Source organism: Acanthisitta chloris, unplaced genomic scaffold (assembly GCF_000695815.1).
Source record: "Acanthisitta chloris isolate BGI_N310 unplaced genomic scaffold, ASM69581v1 scaffold7221, whole genome shotgun sequence".
In the NCBI taxonomy this organism is placed as follows: domain Eukaryota; kingdom Metazoa; phylum Chordata; class Aves; order Passeriformes; family Acanthisittidae; genus Acanthisitta; species Acanthisitta chloris.
This window is the reverse complement of record NW_008654268.1, coordinates 52,835-78,895: the sequence shown is the minus strand read 5'-3', so window position 1 is coordinate 78,895 and position 26,061 is coordinate 52,835. Positions and strand designations below refer to the sequence as shown.

The 26,061-nt window shown below is 36.7% G+C and overlaps 1 protein-coding gene across 1 annotated transcript in view; it reads right to left on the bottom strand.

Annotated features, from left to right (window-relative positions):
• Positions 1–26,061, bottom strand: part of YAP1 (Yes-associated protein 1) — an 80,378-nt gene that overhangs the window by 3,569 nt on the left and 50,748 nt on the right. Inside the window, exons 3-6 of the mRNA XM_009083419.1 lie at positions 24,630–24,743; positions 11,943–12,124; positions 10,387–10,434; positions 2,306–2,436 (exon numbers count right to left, since the gene is read on the bottom strand). Coding sequence (XP_009081667.1) covers positions 2,306–2,436; positions 10,387–10,434; positions 11,943–12,124; positions 24,630–24,743 — 475 coding nt within the window. The remainder of the gene's footprint in view (positions 1–2,305; positions 2,437–10,386; positions 10,435–11,942; positions 12,125–24,629; positions 24,744–26,061) is intronic.

The window sequence follows — 26,061 nt, the reverse complement described above, 5'->3', positions numbered from 1 at the left end:
TAGATATCATGAGTGCTTCTTTGCCACACAAGAAAGTAGCCTAACATTTCTTTATATTTAAATCATAAATATTTCTCTTTTTTTAGACTGATTTAAAAATAGAATCACCACACAACTTGATACAATCCTAATAATGAAACCGTTTAAAAGTTCTGTGAAAAAAAAAAGCTGGTTTACTTTGTGGTACAAAATGCTAAAAACAGAACTGAGACTATGCTGAACTAAATCACTCTAGTGGAGAAGGCTTTTTGGCTGCTGCTGTCACACTTGGAATGTTCAGCAACTTCTCTTCAAATCACTCCTTAATACACATTTCCTCTTTCTTCAACAAGGATTTCTTCATTTAGTAGTCACACCACCCAAAATTACCACATGCAATCAAACAGCATTACCCAAAATAGAGTGGATTCTTCTTTAAGTAATAGTTGCTAAAATATGTGTATACAAAAGAAGAAATCCCAATTTAGGAATTAAACAGAGAATTACCATCACTACCAATATAAATCTAACAGGCAAAAACATATAAACAGCATGGCAAATTAAAAAGTGAAACAGTCTAATAAAGTCTACATTGCTGAATGTTCCATTCAAAAAATCAAATATGCCACAGTGACAGTAAGTACTGAAGACAGCAGACAGAAGACTTGACTGCATAAAGGAAAGCACTACTGTACATTTTCTCAAATTGCTCCAATATAGTGATTATATTCTGAGATTTTTTGGATGTTTGGATTATATGCAGGAAATATTAAACTACCTAAACTTTGGATATCCAACTTTTAGGATAATTAAGACTGTCTCACCTGGAACTTTATATATACAGCCTTTAAAGATAGAAAGAAGCCTCTACATCTGAACTTTAATGTAAGAATATCAACAAGATCTTTAGGGCAAAACTACTGAACTGCTTTATCCAATTCAGATAGCAATGCATATTCACAAATGTCCTTTTTAAAAAATCCGTCTTCCTTATCCATGTGACAGAATTAAATGCGGTGATGTACATATGATAACCTAGAAGGAGACAATGCTCAGACTGAAATGCAAATTAAGATATTCTGAACTCAAGCCAAGTACAGATTTTCAGTATTTTGTGTGGGGCTACAAAAAACCCCAAACCAGTTAAACAAATTTGCAACTAGGCAAGCAGTATCTTTTTGCACTTTATAGTAAATATCAACCTGCCATAAAATTACAAAACATGAATTTGCCCTTTCTAGCTTTTTTTCCTGTTGCTAGTTAATGGCAAAGATCCATCACTTTGTATTTCATGTGTGTAGACTTACAATGGATACATTGCATTAGTCCACTGCCATGGCCTTTTGAAACCTGAAGTTGTGTTTCTTTCATGTCAGAAAACAGGTTTTGAAGATGTGAGGACCTGTATGTATGATGGCAACAGTCTTCCAGAAATTCAAGCTCGTAGGTTACTGTAACTCATCAAGACTATCATCTATCTACAGAGAGCAGGTCAGGTTCAAAATTTCTTGTCATTTTCATTCGCTAGGACAAGCCCAGCACAGCTAAGGCTCACATGAGATCCCAGGATGAATTCCATGGAGGATAATACCCCCCTCAAGTTTTCTAGTCGTATTTGTCTGTGTAGGAGACAAATCTTCCTGAAGAGATTACTCAAAGTACAGATATCACTTATCTTAAGCTGCAGCAGTTTCTCCAAAGTTGTAATGTTTAGTATGAAGCATTTGCAAGCTGTAATTTGAACAGTATTTCCAACAAAGCAAACACTCCAACTAGGAAGGATTAGGGAAAAAGTTATATGAAGCTCTACTCTACACTGTCAAATTCTAAATCTTAAATTATAATACCCACTTCAAAATAACACAGCATTTAAAATGAAACATGCCACTATTTGCAGACTTAACATTAACAGAGTAAAAATACTGCTAAATTAAATATCTGAAGTGGAGGGGAGGGGTGAATGGAGAAACCTTAAAATGAACCTCAAGGTGTAATCCTAAATGTGCCTCACAGTTCATTTGATCTCACTGCAAGCTATTCACAAGCTCTTTGAGTCAGTAATTTGAAATGACTGTTAGTCAACAGATTATGCAGAGGCAAACATGTTATGACTTTGAATAAAAAACCTTCCTGCAAGTCTGAACAGACTACTTCCTCCCACAGGAGACAGCTTTTAATCCTCAACTTTTACTAGACTTGCCATTTAAGGAAAGATTCATTTACAGCTGTGGCTCCTGGCACAGACAGATGTTCAAAATAAACTATTACATGTACCAAACAGAATTTTAAATCAAATTTTTTTTCTCTAGTAGCTACTCCTACAAACCTGTTAAGAAAGGGATCAGAACTATTTGTAGTCATTGTTCTCAGTTCCTGAGACATTCCAGGAGATGACACAGGATTTTGAGATCCACCGTCTTGTTCCATTGTTGGAAGCTGGCTACGGAGAGCCAATTCCTAGAACAGCAGGAGGGGGAAAAAGAAAAGTCATGTTAGGTATTTGAATGCAGTTTTTGGATACATAAACACATGACATTATAGATAATAGATGCTTTTACTTCTTCCAGTTACAAGAGTTAAATGAAATATAATCCAAGTTCCACCAGTCAAGCTCAGCATTACAGAGACTGCGCTGTAATTGCATTTATAGGTATAAATATCTGTACATTTACATAAGTATTTTCTACTTCACTTCAATATCTTTTTGTTAAGTCTATTCCTAAGATTAAAAAAAGAGCTGTTAACACTATCTGACCCCTAAGGTATGCCTGCTCTGCTGCTTCTCTTTCCCATTTCTGATTTAGACCCGTTTCTTTTGTGCCCTGCTCATTTCATTCAGCAAACTTTAATATCTTTCCCAATAAGTTCCCATTCACTCCTCCTGTTTAAGGCATGCATTTTTAAATTTCTGACTGATCTAATCAGTGAACTGTCCCATAAGTAAATCTCAAAGCTCTTCAAATCCCTAGTAATTTCTTAGTAAAACTAAGACACTGCACTTCTGAAGTTACAAACCTAGATTACATATACTTTTTTACACATCTGACTGTGCACCAATTTGTATCAAATCATCCATAAAACTCGCAATTCCGAATTAATGAAAATAAGTTTTAACATAAAATACATAAAATTAAAGGAGGATGGAGATATGCAGCATTTTATGTAATTTCCAGTGCCCTCCATCTCCTTTTTGAAACAAGCAGTGCATGAGTTACATATGTGAAAAACACAATAAATTTCTTCAAGCAACTCTCCTAAAACATCATCAATGGCTCACCGAGTCTGAGCTTTGTTAACATAGAGGCTGGTGAATAAATCTACTGACTATCTTCTCACCATCATTACTAGTATGTGATTTCCAGGCCGTGCCTGGGAAGATAATCTCAGACAAACCCAATCTTGTCAGTTTTAGCAATACTCAATTATTTCTCACTTGTGAAATGAGAGGCCTTCATCCTTTCTCAATGATAAGCTGAAGGACTACGGTAGAATTTTAATATATAAAAATAACCTCTCTCCAATTCTTCAAAGTGATTTCTTTTTAGAAAAAGCCTAAGGTTATTTTATTTTCCAGCAGACTGTGCCAAATATTGAATGCTTCCCAAGTGCCTGTTTTTTAACTTTTCTAACCTGTTAGCTGAAGGCCAGCTAAAAAGAGACGTAGTAAACCAGGAGAACTGTATTTTGCCTATTCTTTGGCATGTACAACATAGTAAAAATAGTATTTTTAAAAATTAGTACTACTTTTATCCTTGTTTCAACAACAACAGCGCTAAAAATGCAAAGCTGCAACTATTTTTAACTATTTATAAGTAGCATTACTGCTACTTATTCAGGAGTCAGAAGCATTTTCCCCTTGAAAGAATGTTATTACATTACTCATTCAAGTAATAAATTTATGTCATTCCGTGAGCCTGAAAGAGAAAGGAATTACCAAAAAAGACGAGCTATTCAGAAACAAATACAGAGCAATTTTTAATCATTCTGTAAGATAAGCAAAGTTTCCTACGAGCCCTAACGAGAGTATTGAGGGTATTTTCCCTAAAAGGCGCGTGTAATGGAAGCTAAAGTTGTGTTGCTTGGTGAATGGTCTTTTCATTTCTCCTTCCTTATAAAACTGATTTGCAATAAAAATAGTTATGTGTTTCCTATACTTAAAAAAATGTATGGGAGTGTACAAGCCTCTCCCAGCTCCACACAGAGCAATGTGAACTCAAGGCTTTTAGTTCATGCTTCAAAATATATCCTTTATTAGAAGTATTAAAAGTCTGGAGGCAAAAATAAAACCATGACAAAATCCTGGCTTAGATTTCTATAACTTGATCTCATCTTATTTTTGTAAGTATGTCAAACTTTTTTTTAAGTACCTCTGGGAAAAGAGAAGCTTAGCATTCCTATTGTTAACACAAAAGCTGAATTTTGGTTATTACATAAAGACCAAAATGATCTGTCATCTCCTTAAATAATTTAAAAAATAAGGTCAGCACTGTGTAATTTATCTGGTTGACCCTATCCTTATTTTTTTGTCATAATTGCATGCAGATTAAGTTTTACATGAAGTTCCAGGTCATTCACACCATGTCCAAATTAGCTTTATGAAAATACCTTTTTCTGAGCATTTAATCTTTTGAGGAAAGACAGACAACTCCCATGTGTAAATCATATATCATAGTCTTTCTGTATTAAACTTATGATATGCTACTCAGTTTGAATTGATATAACCTTATAATTGGGGGAGTTTTGAGTAAATTTACGTTAAAAGCACCAATTGTAACATTTTCACCCCCAACCACTGCTTGACTCTGAAATGATCCACAGGCTTCCCTGGGATGGGAGAGCAGTTTTAGGGGAAAGAGAAGATGAACACGACACTTTTGGGCACTTAGAGCACCAGTTACTTCTTCAGATTCAGTGTTTTATGTTCTTGTGAAGGCCACAGAGTTAGAGCACATGTACAAAAGAAACAGGAAAGAGACATGGACAGATGAAGGCAAAGAACTCAGCAATGAGGAGTTATGTAATTTGTGAAGAGTAAGGGGGAATATATATATCATTCAGTGTTACAATCACTAAAACCAGCCAAATTAATCATGCTTGTATTTTCCATGCAGTACTTAAAGTAGCACCTTAGTGTATGCTTATCAGAAATAACAAAGACTTGAACAATAATTAGGTCAAGAAACATCTCTGTAATTTCTACAGAACATCCAATGCCAAGCTGAAATTCTCAATGCTTTGACAAAACTTTGATTTATTTCATAATGTTTAGGAGCAGCAGTTTTTTAGTCAGGGCAGAGGAAGGTGTGTGCCTTGGTCTCTTAACCACTGTGGGTCATAATACATGGGCAAATCCAAAGTGACTTTGCACTGATAGTTACAGATTGCCTTTGACTGCGTATTCTTGCCCCTCCCTTCAGCTGGAACTAGCATTTGTATGGCCATACACTAAGATAAGTCAGAAAACAGATCTAGCTGAAAAATATATTTCTTCTGAGAGATCAGGTGTTTGATCTATCTTGCAGTGTAGCCACACCAATACTTCAGCTAGCAGATTATGAAAATGGATGTTAAACACATCCTGTTCTGCTGCCTTATTATTAAGGCAATCTCTGGCACACAGCTGAGTTTAATGTCTTAAACTGTTCAATTTGTCAGAGCATGTCTACCAGACCTCTCAGCCAAGAGTCATTTTATTAAGAAAAAAATATTTTGCTTAATGAATACTGCACAGTTCCCAATCTGCAGTGTTCAGCCCCAGTTTAGGACGGCTCTAGACAGCTGGTTAAGTCTTCTCCTGAATTATTTCTAAAGTCATGGCACTGCATAGGTTATGTGCTGCCTTATGTGTAAGCTTCATGGTACACTATAACAAAGCTATGTACAACTGATGCTGAGTAAGTAACAGGTACTTGGCAGACTATCTGAACGAACCTTTAGCTACCTAAAATACAAGTGCTTTCCATGAATCAGATACCTATATAAATAAAGGCAATAAGCTGAATTATACATGCTGAATTTATTGCTGCAGACCAAAGTAATTGTTTCATTAATTACAAATATTTTTGGAAGGTAGTCCAGTGAATAATAATGGCTTGTTACCTAATGAAGTAAAATACTCCTGCTAACTAAAGCATGTCAACAGTTCAATGAAGACTGAGATAAATAAATGCATACATAGTTCATTTTTACCTCCTTGGAATATTCAAATCATTTACGATATCACATATGCTGCTCGACTCCCTAATCCTCATGAGAGTTCTCTGGTAATGTTTTGTTAATGATTTTGTAGAGTAACAGTTTCTGTTCACTATGCCAGAGAAACATCTAACAGAAAACTTAAACCACAAGGGACAAAGCAAAACTTAGCACTAGTAAAAAGAGGTATCAAGTGATTAAAACCCAACAAAAGGGTCACAAATAATACCCAAAGTCCTCAGCAAAACTTCTAGCCTCACCAAGATCATGGAAATCCCAAGAGTACAGAATTCAAGACTGTACTTGTTTTTAATATGCTTTTCTTATGTTCTAGAAAATATCACAAATCTGACAGTAAAACATCTTTTTCCTGGATAATAATGTCTTAGTGTTTTAAGAAATTAATACTTTCCTGGAATACTCAAAATCTTCTTGACTGAGTTGATTACAGGTGTCAAACACCAACCAAAATGAACTTCTAAAAAACTAGGAACCATAGGGAACTAAAACAATATTTCAAACCCAGTAACTATTCACTACTGTAAGTGCTTATATTTTATGCAGTGCAAATATGAAAACAAAAGTAGGAGAAAACCCCAAGTGACACAGCAGACAGTGAGAGACTGGCTGTATGTCTTTGCAGATTCTATCTACCCTGAGTAGGGGAATTACCAGAACGTCAATCAAAAGTTGATTAAAAATAAGTTCAGATAATGTCAATAGGACAGAGAATATGAAAGGTACTTCATGAAACATAAAGGACAAAACAATGGAGACAATCATCAGAGAGTACATTCCAGGTATGCAGAACTACCAAGACAGCAGCATAGAGGTAACAGAAAGCTAAATTGGAGAGCACAGCTGAGCAGAGTGGCACGGAAGCAGGGCTGTATCTGGTTCCCATTTTGGTGCTAGAAACAAGCTGCAGGTATGGAATGAGTAAGCTTATCCAAAGGAACCTCTCTCTTAAACATCTGTGTAGTATGTTGACCTTATTAGCAAATACCCTAATATTAACAGCAGACAATTAAGAAAGCTTCCAGTCTTAGCACAAGACTGGAAGGTCTTCCAGTCTTAGCACAAGAAAGTAGTCCACATAACATCCAAAAATAATGCCATCAGCATCTCATCATTATTTGCCTCTATTTCTTTCCATCACATATAGAAAGGCAAGAAATCTGTTACCTAACATCTAGTAAATTTTATGACATACACAATAGCTGACTGACATCTACCCTAGGTGAGATGCTGTTGACAACCAGATGCTAACTGCAGGGAAATGGAAGGAGAGCTACTGGGGATGGATAGAAAGTCAAGTCATTCAATCTCTTAACTAAGACACATAGGCATCTTTAAGGTGTTCACAAATAACTGATGATAAGCATAAATACCTAGACAGATGCTCGGTATTTTCAAAACTTCCTGGAAATAGAAATCATTCCTTTGGATACACAGTAAGTCTGGAAATTATTATTTCTGCTAGACACCTTTGACTTGGACATTTTTAGAATTATAATGTAATACATTCTCATTCAACCACGAAGAGTCTCTTACAGTGCTTGCTACAAAAGATGAAGCTGAGCAAGTTTTTACTCTTTCCAGGAGGTGCTAATGCCTCCATACATAACACTTGGTAGTGCTAGTTCACTACAGGATACTACAGTATCACAGCAGAGAGACAAAAACTGGCAAGGACACTATGGTCACTCAGTACAAAAAAACTTCACCACACTGTATCCAGGCTACATGGACAAAAATGTGAAGAAGAAAGAGGATGTTGAACTAGATGACCTCCATCAGTCCCTTCCAACCTATTTGATTTTGTGATTAAGAAAAGCTCAGAGATCCAGTTAAAAGTTAAGGAACATTTCTCAGATTTTTTTTTATCTATACAAACCTGGTATTTCATTAGAGACAAGCTTCAAGAATTCTGGGGTCAAATAATTTATTTACAAATAAAAGACCTTGACAATCCCTCTCTAAAACAGACTTAGTCTTCCCAGAATTAAGAGCACTGAACAGCTGAAGATTTTATTTTCAGTATTCCTTAAAAGAACATCTAAAATTTAGCAAGAGAAGCTATTACTCTGCCACCAAGCACAGCTTTATCATCACAAAAGCAGGTAGGTTCCTCCAAACTTCACTACTTTTATACAAAAAGAAAGGATCTTTCAAAAAGAAAAAATTGACCGAAGAAATGCTCATTCTTTTTACACTTTTCACTGATTCAGCAGGTCAACTGTGACCTAATCGGATGTACAGATTGGGACTTCAATAAGAGCATCACTGGAGAAGACAGACAACATTTGCCCTATAGTACAAGGTCTTAAGAAGCATTTAGAGAACAATTTTCAGAATCAGTTCTTGAAGCACTTTGTTCCATGTGTGGCTGCTCATTACATTATTGAGGTGACACATGAAAACACAAAAAATATGTTTAGATGCCACAACACGAATAATCTAGTATTATAGAACTTTTAAGTTGCCACAATTCCCTACTTTTCTATCCAACAGATCATGCAAACACACCATGACTCATTAGCAAGTGCAGACTAACAAAACTGATCCCAGGCAGGTGAGTACACAGGTGACCCTGGTATGAAGCCAGCTTAAATGTAACTGGAATCCATCAGTTCCTATTCCAAACAAAGCAGAGTGACCACTACACATGCATTTAATGAATTATCAATATAGTCCCTTTGAGGTTTTTCAGCTTTTTAGGATTTAAAGCCAGAATTTCAGGAAGTTCCAAGAAAACTCATCTTACAGAGTTAAGAATGAAACTGCTACCAAAGTTCTCCATTTGCTGCACATTTCTGAGCTGGCAACAGGAAAAAGTTACTGTGCAAGAGTGAACAATTGTATGACAGGGTTTCAGGCATACAAGAAAGAATAGAATCCACTTCTGGCATTCAGAAAGAAAAACATCCCTTCTGAATGACCTAATTATGCCAGAAGATAAGGTGTTTCCAACTGTGGAGGAGTGTTTCTTTTGTTTCTTCTCTTGTATACCTGCAACTCTTCGGGATTTTTTTTTTTTCTCCTCCAGAATAAAACCTAATATTGATTGACAAGATCATTATGTGCTTAATGCTCTGTAAATGAACCAAATTATTATATCTCACATAAAATCCCTCAATTTAAGAGCTGCACTGATACTGCCAAACAAGAAAGTAGTTTTTATCGGGTATTAGTACTGTTTCTAAGGTCTGAGGTTCCTATTTGTCAGGAGAACTAGTAGCATATGGATTTTGTGGTACTCTTCAGAATGCAACAGTAGGCCAGTACTCATGACTTCCAAACACAGGATACTCTCTTTTATTCTGTCTGGTTTTTTGCCTAGTGCATATAGTGCTTTTTTCTTAGAAAAACAAAGTATAATACAAGCCAATATAAACACTGTACTAAGAACCAGTAGATTAAGAATACTGTTAGCAATAGCAAACATAAAGCTCTGTGAATATATCCATAAATCCACCCTTTCAGAGATTCATTCCTATTCAACTTCTTTAGAGACTAAAAGAAGACCACATTAACCTGTTTATTATGGCTTCAGATTTTGAAAAATTTCATTTTGGTGTGAGCTTGAAAGGTTTTTCAGAATTCTTGTTTCCTATACAGAAGATGTATCTGTGCAAGAGCCCGTTAAATGTCAAAATGGAATAATTGCATATTATACCTGCATAGCAATTATTTTGTTAGCCTAATCTATTAAGTAATTGCTACATTGTGCATGCTTAAAAATCATAAATATTTCAAGTGACTTTTTATTAACTGATTACTGATATCCTTCTTTAAGATCATACCTGTTTAAACAAACTGATAAGAACATTCATATGAACAGTACTTAAAAGTCACCAATTACTACCTTAGATAGCTTGCTTTAAATACATATCTTGATGACATCAGGACTGGAACAGCAATATCCTCAAGAGTGCTAAACAAGAAGGTTGATTTCAATGCAGAAAAATGCGCAGTGAATTCCTCATTTGCTGTTAAATATGAAGTTGTGGTAATGGAGCACTCCTAAAACCAAGGTTAGGGTCATGACCAGAAAAGTGGTTCAAAAATGTGTGTAACAGAGGTGGAGTTTTTTTTTTGTTTTCTTTTTTCCTTTTTAGAATGCCTTTATGTAGCAAAAAGCTCCCCTGCTAGCCTAATTTAATGCTTTCATTTTTTCTAATTATGCTGAAGCATCAGTTAAGAGCCTACCTGATGTTTTGGAGAATTTGCTGTGCTGGGATTGATATTCCGCAATGCCTAAGAGTAAAAATAAGATGGATAAAAATTACTTTAGCTGCATGGTTTACCTATGCAGGCTGTCTTATAAACACCATCTTGTAGTATCAAGCCCCCAAGACAGGCCAGATGAGACAGGATAAGGGAGTTAAACTATGAAAATCACAACACAGTGAAACGAAACTCACAGATTTACCAAGGATGCATATTTGACAGGTAAGTTTAATGACTAGGGAGAACAACATGAAGGGGACTGGCTGTCACCTGGTCCAAAGTTAGTCAGGTTCTCAATGACAACTGTGGCAAGAAGACAATTAGAAGGCCTACCTAGAAGCATGCTAGCACAGGGGAAAATGTTTGTTGGTGAATTAATTGCAAAGCAGGAACAGCAGAAGCCCAGATGCTTAAGCAGAGAGAAAGTCCTGATGCCACCTTCGCAATGTATTCTTACCTAGAGTACTATAAAAAGTAACGGCTGTAAAGATGACCCATCTTACACCAAGAGATGCTGAAGATTCCTACAAAACAGGCCTTGACTACAAAGGGAGTAACGGGAGTCAGATTCCAGGACAGAATACTGCAGGTGATGAAGAAAGAGAAAAGCTGTCTTTGAGGACATTAAGATATCATCCTCTTCTGATACAAGGCCCATCACCCAAAGTGAAAAGGATAAGATTTCAGAAGGTTTTCCTCAAAGAAAAGATTAGTGCTTTCTCTGGCAGTGTCATAAAACCAAAGAATATCCTAAGTATCTAGCACAGATGGTAGTAACTCTTAAAACATTCAGATGGAAAAATTGAAGCAGAAGGCTTAAGAGTCAAAAGGAGGTCAAGCCCGAATTCAAAATCCAGAGATTGCAAAGTCCAGTCCTACACTTTAACATCTGCTATACCTATATTCACACAGTAGAAAAATACTGAAAGGAATAACTTGCAGCCTAATTATGAAGTTTGAAATTCTTCAGCAGAAGAAATTCACAGGTTCAAAATGCAGCACAAGTGATGCAGCTGTTCCATGCTCACTCCACCAGTGAACAGGTAAGATTTTGGCAACAATGTGTCTCCTCAATGTCTCTTATATAAACTGTAAAATTACTTCAAAAGTAATCACTACAGACTGTGACAGGTTCTAAACGTGAAGACTTTCCTCCACTTAAAAGGGAGAACTAAAGCAACTGTGGGAACCAACGTTTTGCCTTTTTTCATGAACTGGAACTCAATGAATATGGAATATATTCTCAAGAGGAATATCCAATCAGATCAACAGTACACGTTGTCATCCTTAGAGTTTATGAAGCTTGTTCTTGGACAGTTTTATTAGAGGGAGGAAAGCAAAATCCTTCAGTCTGATAAGTCGGATCCTTTCATTACCAAGCTGTTATCACTAGGAGAATGAATTCATACCTTTTTTAGATCTCAAGGCTTATTGTGCAGCCTCTAGTCTTTAAGACTAATTGAAACAACGTAGCCAAATCAAAACACAACATACAAAAGAAATAGTGGAAGTAGGTCTCTAACCTGTGGCCTCACCTGCCGAAGCAGTTCTTGATGCTTCAGTCTCAGCCTTTCTTTCTCCATCTGTAGCTGCTGAAGTCTCATCTGCTGTTGCTGATTGGAGCTACTCCCCCCCATCACACCACCCTGGGGACTCTGGGGAGCCAGAGGAGGTGGCTGTTTCACTGGAGCACTTTGGCTGATTCGCTGATTCATGGCTGAGGAACCAAAACAATAAACATTTAAAAATGAAATTCCAACAAATACATACAAGGAAAGTATTATCCACAAATGGCATATATAAAAAGATTTATAAAATGACAAGCTATTCCAGGACAAAATATGCAGCTACACTGACAGTCAGTGTGTGAAATGTATGCTCACATGTATGAGCAATCAATGCATGTAAAAGCAATGCAGTAGTCTCATGTTTAAGAGTACATACTTGTTCTAAAAGCTCCTGAAAACAGTTAAATGTGTAAGCTGGTGAAAAATTCAAAAGTGGTCATAAAATAGTTTAAGTTGAGGTAGAATGATATCGCTCTTCTTTCTAATAAACTCCTCTCAGTTTAGACACAAATAGTACAAGATAACTTTTTTTATTAATGTGAAATCTTAGAATCATTAAACTCAAGAACACATAGCATTACAAAATGTATCATCTCATATCAAACTACATGTAGTTAAAAGCTACCATTCTTCCCACTGTGGTGCAGATCATGCAACAAGCATTCGCATCTGTGGCACATCAAGTTTCTACTGTTAGGGACTCCACTTAGAGCTTCTTGACAGGCAAAGTTAGAGGTGGTACAGAAATGGCAGAATACAGCCATATATATTGACATCAGCATAGGAAACATTTTGCTAGTGCTTCATTTTCTTCTGCCCACAGTAGTATGTGATGCAACTTTTCCAAGGAGTGGAGGAAAAAAAAGTATCACCTTGTGTGCCTATGAGAACTCGTCTTCCCCCATAAAAGCAAGGCCCAAGACAATGTTATTTTTTAAAATAATGCATGACTGTCATCTGCTTGACAGGCCTCACATGCGATCAGTATGGTTAAAGTCACCAGAGGCACTGGAGTTGCCACAGTGAAACAGAGAGCTGACTGTATTGCAAGGGCACTGTTTTCAGGGGCTTTCAGTTTTGGAATTAGCTCTCCATCTTGTTGTCTGTAACAGCCTCAATCTGTGAACATTCACAATACACTGCAGAATGCATTTCCTGAAGCAGTGATGGGAGAACGGTAGGGAATTTGTTTTTTTCTGGGAATAAGGATTATGGTTTATGGGAACTAAGAAAAAAAAACCGGAGGGAGCTCCTTTTAGGATGACAGGATGATTTGGGACAAAGAAAACCATCTGTTGTACTGGTTTGAATGAATGTTCTCATCATATGGACAATTCCTAGAACACTAACACTTCAAAGTACTATAACAAGAGAGAATTATCTCATAATCTGTATCCTCTTATTAACTTTTCACTGAAAGGCCTGTCACAGTCTCCACTGTCTTTTGAGTGCTCAACTTAAGGTACAGTAGTGCTTTTCTTCTGTTCCATGGAAGCCTATATATATATTTATCATATAATAATAAAAATGGCTGTTGCTTCATAGCCTTACTCCCTTTTCCCCATGCCACAGCTCATGTTTCCATTCACAGGTAACATATGAAGATGAAATGCCACTGGAGTGATAACAGAACAGAAAAAAAAGAAGACTATACCAGTTACAGACTGGTATAGTCTTCTGCACTGGTATACAGGTCCAGTGCAGAGTCAGGAGTCTAATGGGCAGATGGGTCACATTTTCATGACTCAAGTAAAAATAAAATGGTGTTGAACAGCTTGAAGCAATTTGAAATAATATTTTATGTCAGTTATGAAGAGTTCTCTCTGTGAGAGAACTTAATATATATGATCACTGGTAAAACTTCCTGTAAAGGTAAGTGAACAGGCAAAGTAGGAACAGAAACTGAATCCCAGGGCCAAGAAAAAACAACCGAGTGAATACCAAAGGCTGGAGGTTCAACTCCATACCACATGTCCCATCCTGACCCAGCGTGGAAAAAAAAACATAGTGAGAAGATGACATTCATGAAGCAGATGATGTTACAAGAAATACAGCACCACATCACCATCATAAGTGAACTTCAGGAAGAAGGTGATCAGAATGAGACAATCAGTGTGTTGACACAAGCTGTGGTCCCTAGGTCAGCAACAGGAAGAGATAGGAGAGTTTGTTACTCCGTTGAACAAACATGGAAGGTTCATATGCCTCAAGACATCAGAAACTGTTAAGCAAAAGTTCTAAAAGCATCAACAGCTGTCCTGCAAGGATGTGGGCAGTGAACTTTTAATTACAAGCTTCAAGACCTCCACTGGGCAATGTCTGCTAGAAAACTGACAGCAATTAGATTGCCTACATATACCAAATTCAGGCAAAGTTGAAGCTAGAGAAAGCAGTACAAAAAGAAAGGTAAGCCACCTAGCAGCTCTAGACAAGCTAGACATGGCATTGCTGGAGCAGGGAATAGATCAGGACCAGGCCTTTTGCTTTATACATCTTATCCTCTTTCACCTTAAATGCAGTAGTGAAGGAGATAGTAGGGGACAAGAGAAAACAACTTTCTCCTCCTGTTAGTTAATTTTGCAACTCCAGCCAAAGTCTGTTCTACACTTCAGAAGTCCCAGGAATCAAACCCTGTTATTAAACAGGATGTAAGGTCAATTACAGTGGAAAGTCAAGACAGAGAAAAGTTGGAAAACTACAGTCACCTGAAAGAAGAACATTAAGTTAAAAGCAAACTACCTAGCTTGTAAAAATTAAGCACCCAAAGCTGCAGAATGGAATTTTTCTTTTGGTTAAAAAGGCTGCCTTCATGGTCTAGCCTATATAGTCTAACTATATAATCATTGTTTAGGAGTCCCTGCCTCAATGCAGTTCACAGCCAAGTCATGTTACAGATAACCTCATAAAAATGTAACAGTCTGTTAAGTGCTAGCTGAACACTTAAGTGTAAGATCACTAGCATTCCTTCAACATATTATGAATTTGGTTTTCCTGCATGTACCATAGAAGTATTACTTCCCTAGGTCTCTTTTCCACTAATAGAAATTTTGTGAATAATTTCCTTCTCATGCCAAGTTCTTCATATTTTATATATGTGCATCTTTCTGACAGCTGCTTGTATTATTCCTGTTCTCTCTGACCACTGGTTGCTCCATTCTTCTCATCTACTGACTTCACAATTAAAACTGTAAGAAACAAATCATGTTTCTCTGATGTTTTTCATTTTATTCTGTCATGCCCCAAAATGCCTTCTAATGTCCATTTTAAAAATAATGTATCTAACTAGAAGCGTATCTAAACCAGGAATAGCACAAGACACTTTGGTGTATACCTAATATTAATCAATAAATATTAGGGGAAAACACAATTATATGATTTGTTAACTCTTCAGAAACTGAACCTAAAAATCCAGTTTCTAAATTATTATTCGGGTATCCATTCAAAGGGTGTTTCTGAACATTTTATTTTTCCAAGAATGCAGAAGACTTCAAATTGATAAGATTTTAAACTGTAGATTTAGAACAGATCATGGAGATGTTTTTTATGTAAGCGAAATGTTCTTAACTGTGAAATTAAACTGGAAGTTCAGACATTAAAAGAAGATGCTGCTAACTGAATTTTACTGGCCCAACATATCCAAGTGAGGAACCAGTGAAAAAACCTCAAGAGTAATAAGAATCAGTGATTTTCAGATGTCTTGGTGATAACACAACTGTGCTATCTTGAAGGGAAACAGAAAGAAGAATGTAATTTTCTATCATTTCCAACACAGTATTTAATGGAAAGAAGGGAAACACATCTTGTTTCAAGTGACAGGAAAAAACAGGGGTTGAAAGCTTTATGTTGTTTAAAACTTTATGTTTGGGGTTGTTGTTAGTTTTTTGTTTGTTTTGTATTTGGGTTGGGTTTGGGGTGGTTGTTCTTTTGGGGGGTTGTTTGGGGTTTTTTTGTGGGTTTTGGGTTTGTTTTTTTTAATTCTCAATTCTCCATTACTTACTGAGGACACAAGTGCAGAAATCTGCACTCTAAAGAATATGCTTATCCATGTGATCTCAGATAAGTAATTTTATTTTTTCCACACCTCATGAGTTTGTGATGATCGTGACACACACAGCTCTTTCTAAGTACTTCAAATTCCAAGGCAAAGAGCTTCATTTTATCTACTAGCTAGGACCTACCAGTTTTCTACTGCATCCTGTTCCTTACCTTCCATGGCTATGGAAAGCATTTAAATAAGGGGCTCTGCACCCACACAGTGGAGGCTGCAAAGGCCTCACAGGCAGAGCAGGAACAAACAAGTCTTTGTTTCTAGAAGAGGGGGATTTGAGGGAGGAGGAGGAGGGGCAGACAAGCTCAAAAACATAGGTAACTTAAAACAATAAAAAAAGATCTTGTCGTCCTATAACGTGGCTTAGCTTCACAATCGGTAGGCTAGAGTCAATTGTAATAGCTGCAATATGCTTTTGAGAACAGAAAGTTAAGTGGTCTTCAAATGTTACACAATAAATGTTCTACGTTCCAAACAAGAGCAAAATGCCTCTTCTGTGCTGTAGAAGGTAATACCTGACAGTTACTGAAAAAAAGTTTAGACTATTGTCTACATGCTTGATGAAAAATAACCCCAAAAACCCAAACAACCAAAAACCAAAACCAAGAGAGAAACAATTACCAGGCATCGGTGCTAGACAGAAAAGGCCAGCAGATTGTTAACAATTCAAACATAAAAGGCTAATTCTCTCCCAAGATCCTGTGTCAATTGAAAATCACATGTCCCAGGGCAGTGACAGTTTGCAGTAACACAGTACCTCTCCCTACGCAGAATTACACACAGAGATTGCACCCTTAATGATTTATAGACACAGCTGAACGTTTGATGTTTTTTTCTTTTGTATTTATCATTTCACCCTTCAAAGCTAAACCTAATTTTAATCTGCAAATTTAAAGACACTATTTATTTGAACAAACAATAACAAAAAAGCTCAGGATTTGAGCATAGTATAACTGACTGTCATTAATAATAAAAATCAATGTTTCCATTGGGGGAACTAAAAAAATACTCATCCCCTTCAGCTTCATTTGGAAAGTGGACAGTTATTGTGCATTATTTTTGGCTATGGCCAGGTTTTTACATGGTGCTAGTTTGCAGCACGACAGAAAACGCAAAAACCCTCTTAGATTAAATTGAAAAGAACTCTGTAGAAAAAAAAATACCAGCAGGATTTGCAAGAAAGACTCTCAGAAGTTATAAAAACATGTTTCAGGTGACTTTTTTTTTTTTTAAGAGATGCTTGGTACAACAATTTGTTGTTTATTCAGGATACAAGTCATGTTTCTGGACTGCATTCATTATAATGCATTGCTGTATTACTTTAAGGAAATCCCAGTTGCAGTTTCATAATGCTGCTCTTATAAAACAACCTAAGAATGAACACAATAAAATGCTCCATTGCTTTCAGTCTCTGATTAATCTGAGAATCCTGGAGCTTAGAATATGGGGGAAACCTGAAACTGACTGTTCTCTGGGCTCATTTTGGTGTCATAAATGTACAACCTTATCTTAGTGTCTTAGGTAAAAAGATGACATCACAAACTCCTGAGTTGAACTCTTGGCTAAAACAAGATATATCCAATGCAAATACTATCACAGAAGCATGTCCAAACTACAGATTGGTTACTCTGCATTTATCAATTACTTGCATTCAGATGAAATTAGCAATGTTCTTTTTGTTCTACTGTGACTGTTGCACCTGCTGGTTAAAACAATACAAATTAATCGAAGTGCCTTTTTATTTGATAAAGTTGCCTTTGTTTTTAAAAGTCTTTCTGCATTATGAAATACAGAAGTGTAACAGCTAGACTGACTGAGCACCACTAAGACTCTATAGCATCTACAGATAGACTCTTAACACACTGCAAACTAAACTGGAGTAAAATGCTGTTGCAGTTTTGTCCCCCCTTAGCAGTCAATAGCAATATTTATTTATAAAGCACTTTCACTCAATGTAGGACAATTTCAGAAGAACTGAAATATTCTGGCCAGCCAGAACAGCAAATACACACAAGATTCAGCAGTAACATAAGTAGCTATTAGGAACTTCAGCTCAGTTCTTTAAAAGAAATCAATTTTAATTTTGAGCATCAAAACAATTGTTAAAATATTTGACTATTTTTAAATCTGCATACAGAATGAATGCAACTAATAGCGTAAGAATTAGTACTACATTGGACAGATTATGAGAAGAAATCTGAACTAACGTCATCTAAGCTTAAACTTTATGTATGAAACACTGAAGACTACAGTAAGTGCAGGAATCTGAGCACACCAAGGCCCCATATACCTGACCACTGAGTATCCCACTAAATATGTTTAATGAAAGCTAGTCCACATTTTAGGCCAAAGTTTAATCAGCAAAGAGTCTACATAAGTCTAAGAGGGTATTAGCTGCAAACAGTTTCACTGCTTAATTACCAAACACTTCCTGGGTTAATTAGGCCAAAATACAACCTATTGTACAATTTCTTATAAAATAATACAAAATTTATTTTTTTAATGCAGGTTTCCTCCAATTTATTTGAGGGGAACAAACCCTGGGCATATGCATGTGCACATCTGCACCTTTTTTTAAAATCTGTCATAAGCCCATTAGAAATGATTAAAAGGGAATTACAAAACCCAGTAAAAACTACTGTAGCTGGAAAAAAATAAAATCAACAATATACTGCCAAGACACGTTTCTATACATAAGAAATTGCAATCATGTTTCAACATGACTGAATTTAAAGAGGAAGAAAGCTAATGCTTCATTTGAATTTAAGATCCTATATGATTAGATATAGAGTATATAATTACTGTGTGTATATATATATTTAGATCACAGATAATGAATTATGTGTTCTAAACGATTCACCTTCAACTTTTAGCATAGTATGGTCATTAACAGAAAAATGCAAACTGAAGTATTAGAAGGATGTGGTGGAAGAAATGTCCCTATTAGGAGTGCAGTTTCTTTTCACTATCACAGCTGTTTAACACAAGACTGGAAGCATGCAGTATTTTTATTGGCACACAGACATCATTAGTAATAAATCTCCTTTCTCAAACAGGATTAAATTATTCTGAAAACAAAAAACCTGAACTAGGTATAAACTTACAAAAACCTACTGCCCCGATAAATCCTTAATAAAAGTGGGGTGTTTTTCTCCCTCTTTGTTAGTATAGAAATATTCTACATGAAACAGATAACTGCATCCTGACACAACACTTGTGGACAGATTTAATGATTTCTTCAGAGAACTGTCTGGTAAAGAGGTCTAAATACATCTTGCTTTCAAACAAACCAAGATTTCACTTCCTGACATAATCATGCACAATTAGTAAGTATTTATTGTCACTACCATAAGGGCAGCACCTGTCTATTACAAAGGGATGCTTACCAGTGAAATTTCATCTGCCTCTGCAGATTTGCAACAGGCTCACTTTCACACAAGTCACTGGTTCACTGAAAACTGATGCTGCCTCATCTGTACACATTCTCTGACACACACACCAAAATGCAGAAGCCTTTTGCCCATTCTAAGTGATCTCCTGAAACTGTTCTTCTGGAAAAACAGAGACTGGGAAGTGAAAAATCTGATACCACTAGACCTTTCAGATGAGTCAAATCCTCTTTGTTTTACAGAGTATGTAAAGAGGATATTCCACTGCATTTGCAGATCAAAACCACTTGTGGCTCATGCTCTCCTTTTTGTGCAAAAATGGAAGGCAGATCTGGAACTTAAAAAGTCTGAAATGCCAGTGGCCTCCTTTTTTTTTTTTTTCTTTCTTCTTAACTAGACAAAGGCCAAAAACCAGTTTTCCAGTCTAGGGTTGCAGTTCTATCTTGTCCACTAATCTGCATCTGGAAAGGCTCCTACAAACTAATTTGAAGAAACACACATTAAACAAAGTTCTAGACAGGTAAGGGATAAGAAAGCAGCACTATGTAATACTTCCTTTTAATTTCCAATACTTAAAAATTTGCAGATGCTCTGCAGCTTAAGCTTTTAAGTGAATTTCGAGCTTGTTGTATGGTTGCTTGTTGTTTTCTTTCTTTAAACAGAGATGATAAATACATGTTTCAATGAAATGTATAGGTGCATTTTCCTTCACTGTTTCTGAAGGGCTTCCTTTTCATTGTTTCAAAGGTGTGATATTTTTGTGTTACAAAAAAAGGAAGCAGAAAACCCTGATGTGCATTCTCTCTACTCCTACTGTTATCAGTTTTATTCCATTTCCTACTTGTGTAGTTTAAGCAGCTACTGTACACAGAGCCCCTATGGCACTTTCCATAACAATATCAAACACTGCCTTGCATTGCCTTCCCCCTCATCCAAATTTCATGCAGAACTTCAAAGAACGTTAACATAATCTCTAAATGGGAGTGGTAAAAATAAAGTTATGGCAATGAATTCAACCTGAGGTCACATCTTTTGCTTCGTACCCCATATGGCAGCTCCAACAATTGAAAGAACAGAAGGAAAAGGACTGTGCCTGTTTAACAGTGGTATGATCACTAGCTACAAACCTTTAAAACTGATGTCTGGAATAAAATAACAAGAAAACTGAAACAGTATCCTGTTTTACTCCAATCCCTGCAGACACTTGTCTGACTGCTCTAATGGAGTACTACTGTTTCAACACCAGACTTAACCCAATGGAGTCAGAGAAATCAACTGCCAGTTTCCGGCATCCCATCTTTGAATTTAACACACTATATATCCTCAAAAGGCAAATTATTTTCAGTTTCATTTCAAATCCAAGTCCTATCATCTGCAAACTGAAATAACAGTTAAAATCCCTCTAACGGTATTTGATACAGAAGCCAGTTCTTGGAAACTTGTAGCAATAAAGCTGAACAATTCTGAACTTCAACTGGTACTTGGAAATTTAATTTTATAGAAAAAGCAGATGTTCTTTGGCTTCACCAACTCCAGCCACTCAGGATGCATAGCTGACCTGCTTCCTATCCAGATGTTGACTATCAAGAAAACACATTAACTTATCTGAAAGGCTTATAAAACCCAGTAGGATCTGTGAAGAATGACCAATGGACAACAGCAGAAGCTAGTAAAAGACAGTCCAAAACACAAGCTCAACCTGACAGTCCAATTACCTTAAAGAAAAAAAAACCCTTCTAAATTTAAAAAAGAAAAAGGTAATTTGAAGCCCCTTACTATGAGGCCTGCAAAGGCACTGAGAAGGTAGGACAGCATGTTTATACCAGATGCTCCACGAGACTAGTATTCTGCTGACACAGGCCTAAGGATGCCCCTCTTCCATCCCCATTCCTTCAATCCCATGTCATCTTTTATGACTGCCTGTGCCTGGCATAAGAAGACCCTCCTTTCATACTTAGTTCTTTCCTAGATTTTAAAGTTTGTGAATTCTCCTAAAGCAACACTGTTTGAAAGTCATATGCATACACTCGGAGGATGAACGCCTGAGCCGCAAGACTTTACTGCTGTTTAAGGGGTGTAGCTGAAGACCTCAAGCCCATTTCAGAGATCTTAGACCTGAGTCTTGGAACAAAGTTCTCATCTTCAACTTGAAGCACTCAGGTTTTAGACCCAGGCTACTCCACAGCTGGGTATTCTGACAGGGGCTCTTATCTGAAGCATTATTTCTAAAGGCCTGCTCCAAGGAAGAACGCATATTAACTACATCTTTTCAATTTCTGTTTAAAAGCATGAATGCAGTACCAAAGTTCCCCTTACCAAGTCAGTCGGTCCACCTATAATAGTTTTTTCAAACTGATCCTACTTCCTCTCTCTTTTCTAGCCACAATAATGGAAAATTCCCCGCACTATTTAGAAAAGAGGTATATGCACATCTACTACAGAAAATAAAGATGAACACAAAGCTACCATTTGATGAGGAGCATACAGAGACATAAAGGCTGTCCCTCTGGAAGCTGGGAATTCAGAAGCACTAAGGGCAAAGACACTTCACGCCTCCTGTTTCTGAATACTGGAACAGAAGAGTATGTTTGCACATACCACTCACTAGCTTTGTTTGCTTCAATGGTTCTTAAGACTGGTGAAAGTGGCAGTATCAAGAAAGAAATAAATTTCTGCTTCATTTTTAATCAACATTAGTATCACTGCAATAACCAAAAGCTTCAACATGACAAAACTGAATTCACTCTGCTTCTGAAAGTGTTAGGAGTCATAAAATAGGGAAAACCAAGCCCTTATATTAACACAGCAATAGAAAAGGGTATAATGCTCTTCAGAGGGAAAAAAAATACCAACAGGAGTTTCAACCTATATTAAGCACAGAAAGGTATACTTCTGAGTCATTCACATACTATTTAGGGTCACAGCACACATTTGTCAAGGATTTCCACATGATAAATAAATGCAAGGCTCAGTAAGTTAGCTGTGTCAAACATTTTTTTCTTCTGTACTGGAGTGACTTAAGGAGGTCACCAGTGAGAAAACAACAGGAATAAGATTCTGTATTTTCTTGGCTCAAATGATAAAAACATAAACCGCAATACAATGTGTACAACTTAAGTTTTCAAGGAAAACTCCTTCAAGCTCAACAGCAGCTAGCAGCTTGTCTCTATTTGCCGTCACTCTAGATCAGAAGAGCCCACATGCTTTTTTCTCCTTTCCTGCCCCTTTCAGTTACACTTGAGCTCTTTGACTGAAAAGGTCTGGAACAGATTAAAAGTCCGACCACAAAATAAAGAGTCCTGGCATGCACTCAAGCCTGTCTGGGATACACATACACAGTGGGCCCAAAAAGGGAAGCTATGCAGCAAGAAACCCTTAATCAGTCTTTTGGACATTTCTAACTTCTTTCAGTTTAACTGCACAGCCTTAACATTTGATGGAGTTTCAGTATGCACAAGACAACTAGCTTTTACCCTTACAGTTATAGACCACTCTATTTACAGGAGTACAAAATGGTCCTGAGAAGCAAGATTCATCTCACTGATGACCTCTGTCAATTAAAGCCTTTTCCACTCTCCTTTTCAATTCCAGCTCATCACTGGAAACTATAAAGTAAGACAAAGTAAAAGAAAATAGAAACCCTGCAAGATTACCTGAGTAAATATAATTGACCTGCTCCTTTTAACTGCAAAAGGCAACACTGATTTTCAAAATGACTGCTTCCTTTCCAGCCTTATTCACATATTAAGTAATTCTGAAGTTGCAAACTACCCACATACTCCCCTTGCAACACACAAACAGGTCTGTAGCTCTGACTGGTGTTAAAGCCAGCATGGACATTTGCAAATGCTGACGCCCCACCTTTGGGCACAAGTTGCACAGTGGTTCAACCTGTCTACAAACTGGTGAGCAGTTTATAAACAAAGTGTGACAACCTGGTGTTCTCCCTAAGAGCAAAACGGATGTTTTAAGTAAGCATTCAAGCCTATGAACCAAAAATGCTGGAATTCCTAACAGCCATTTCAGAAAACAAAACAGAACAGCGACTGTTGAGTTTTGTAGCTCTGTGTTTATATGGCATTCATGGAGTTAATGCCTCTCCCAAAAGGGGCCCACAGTTGTTGTTAGGTCAACCCCTGTAAAGCTTCAAAGGTTTTGTATCCCCTCAGCCTGACCTACTCAGTGATCTGCACACTGTTTTCATTTAGCTGCATCGAGTCCAGACCTAAAGCCTGAAAACCACAATGAACTCTTCTTTTTTTTTACTCTACTGTTTTTCCATGGCTCTGGAAAAATAACTGAAATCCAAAGGACTTGAAAATAGATAGTTACTGGGAAAACAAATAAAGGGCAAATTAATAGAGCTAATAAAGCTTACAAACACAGGTCATGGCTCTATGCAAAAACAGAAATTGTAATGCCACCTTAAATACATCACTTGGACAATCTAGGAAACTAGTTTAGAGTCTTCATATTCTATGTGACTGTCATAGTCACCAGTGCCAATATTTTATTGAAAAGTTCGCAGTTCTGCTCTTCATATAGATCAAAAACATTACCAAAAAAATGACATACAAGTTTGGTTTTGCTGAATTTCTACATCTAGACTCTGTGATCCTTCACTTAAGTTACTGCATCTATTTCCAATAGTACATAGTCTTTACCCCACAAAAAGATTATTAAAGCAGAAACAACAAAATTAATAATTTCTCACCATATTGTTTAAACCAGAAAGTTTTGTCATGATCATCACTGTGACAAGCTGGAATTATAAGCTGGTATACGTTCAAAGTGTATCTAAACAGCATAAATTATTACTTAACAACGTCCTCCACGTAGCGCAAAGGAAAGTAAATATTTGTCTGGGACTTAAAAGATTCTTCTGTGGTAAAGTGTTGCAGTTTTAAAGGGAAGAGTGAGCTTGACTGAAACTGTCTCTAGATAGGTAATTTCTGAATGTCACCACTTTTGGGAACTGTATGGATCATTTGGCAAAATACCAACCCACAGCATCAGAAACTTGGGTGACATACAGTCCTGAAGGATATATGCTAATAGTTTTTATCTTTAAAAAATAACTACTTAAATAAGGTCTCTATAATTCAAATTAAAAGATATTTTTAATCATACTATAAAAAGTTTTCAAAATATGCCTGCAAAATTAAAGCTAAGTGAACTGAAGCAAATCAAGAATTCTGAAGTGAGATGAACTTTTACCAAAGCGTGGGTCAAGCCTTGGGTCTAGCCAAGATGTGGTCTTGTTCTTATGGTTTATGTAGTAAATTTCTCCATCCTGGGTCATAGCTTGTTCCCATCCATCGGGGAGTGGGCCTGCAATATAGAAGGAAGGAGTTGATGGCGGGCTCTTGCTTGCTCCAGCTGAAATTGATCTAAAAAAATTCCAACATTTTACAAATATAACAGTACATGAAACAGAACAGTTTCAAGCTCATGTCTAACATTTCTAGGACGGGGGCGAAGAAGTGGTGGGTGGGAAATCAAGGAACAGAAAACACTTCTATCATTTTGATTTAGGATTTGGAGTTTAATTTTATAACTTGTTTGCATCCTTTCATATGCTTTTGACAATCCCTTTTGCTATAGCATTGTAGCATAAAACCAGCAATAAGTCAAGCCTGCCAGAATGAAACCAGCATGAGCACCAGGAAAAGGAACAGGCATAGAGATGTTCTGCATCTGGTAGGAAAGTTCATCTTGTAATTAAGGCACAGCAGCAGCAACAAAGTAACACGGAGGAGAACCTGAAATAGTCTCCTGTCTTTCACAAATAATTAAAAGAAGTGGCGAAACTCATTTCCCCTTTACCTCATACCATAACTTTCTGTGAAAGTGTTAAAGGCTTAAGCAGGCAAAAACGCAAACCTGAAGAACAAGACAGGCAAACAAGCAGTGACAAAGCAAAGGTAAGAAAACACCACAAGCAGCCACAGAGACATAGTGCCGTGAACAGCAGTGCTACACCTCTATGAGCAGAAAGGCACAGACAGAGGAAACTACATTTAGAAAATGGTAAAAGGGATGGTGCTGTAAAGTCCACAGCCAATATCTGAACACAGAGTGTATCCCTTATGTTCCACAACAACAACTTCCAAGAAACCACCTTTCATTCCTATACAGTTCTTAAAACACTCATTCCCATCTCTATAAGATCATGTACTTTCATCTGTATTTTGCTTAGACTGAAAACTATTCTCAAAGTTACATTCATCTCATCTGGCAGGTGCTTTACAAATGTTTATTTTTGAATTCGTATGCTCACATAGACGTGGATATTTAAAAATATCTAAATGAGATACAGGAAGATCTTGCCTGTATTTCTTTAGATTTAAGGACAATCCTAAAATTATGCAGCTAAAGATCCACTATACATGTGAAGAATTTACAAGAAACTAGAATAAAACTGCTGCAACAAGTCATCCTATTTCAAGTTCTCCTTCCACTCTTCTCCAGTGTAATAGAGCAAGACACTACAAAAAGCCATTTGGCTGTTAGGACTAACAGACCATTTTGTATAATGTAAGATACACTAAGTATACACAAACATCTTAATTTCACACATGATATTCAGATATACAAACATTTTTGTGTGTGTATCTGATAAATGCCTACTATATCCATCTTCAAACTA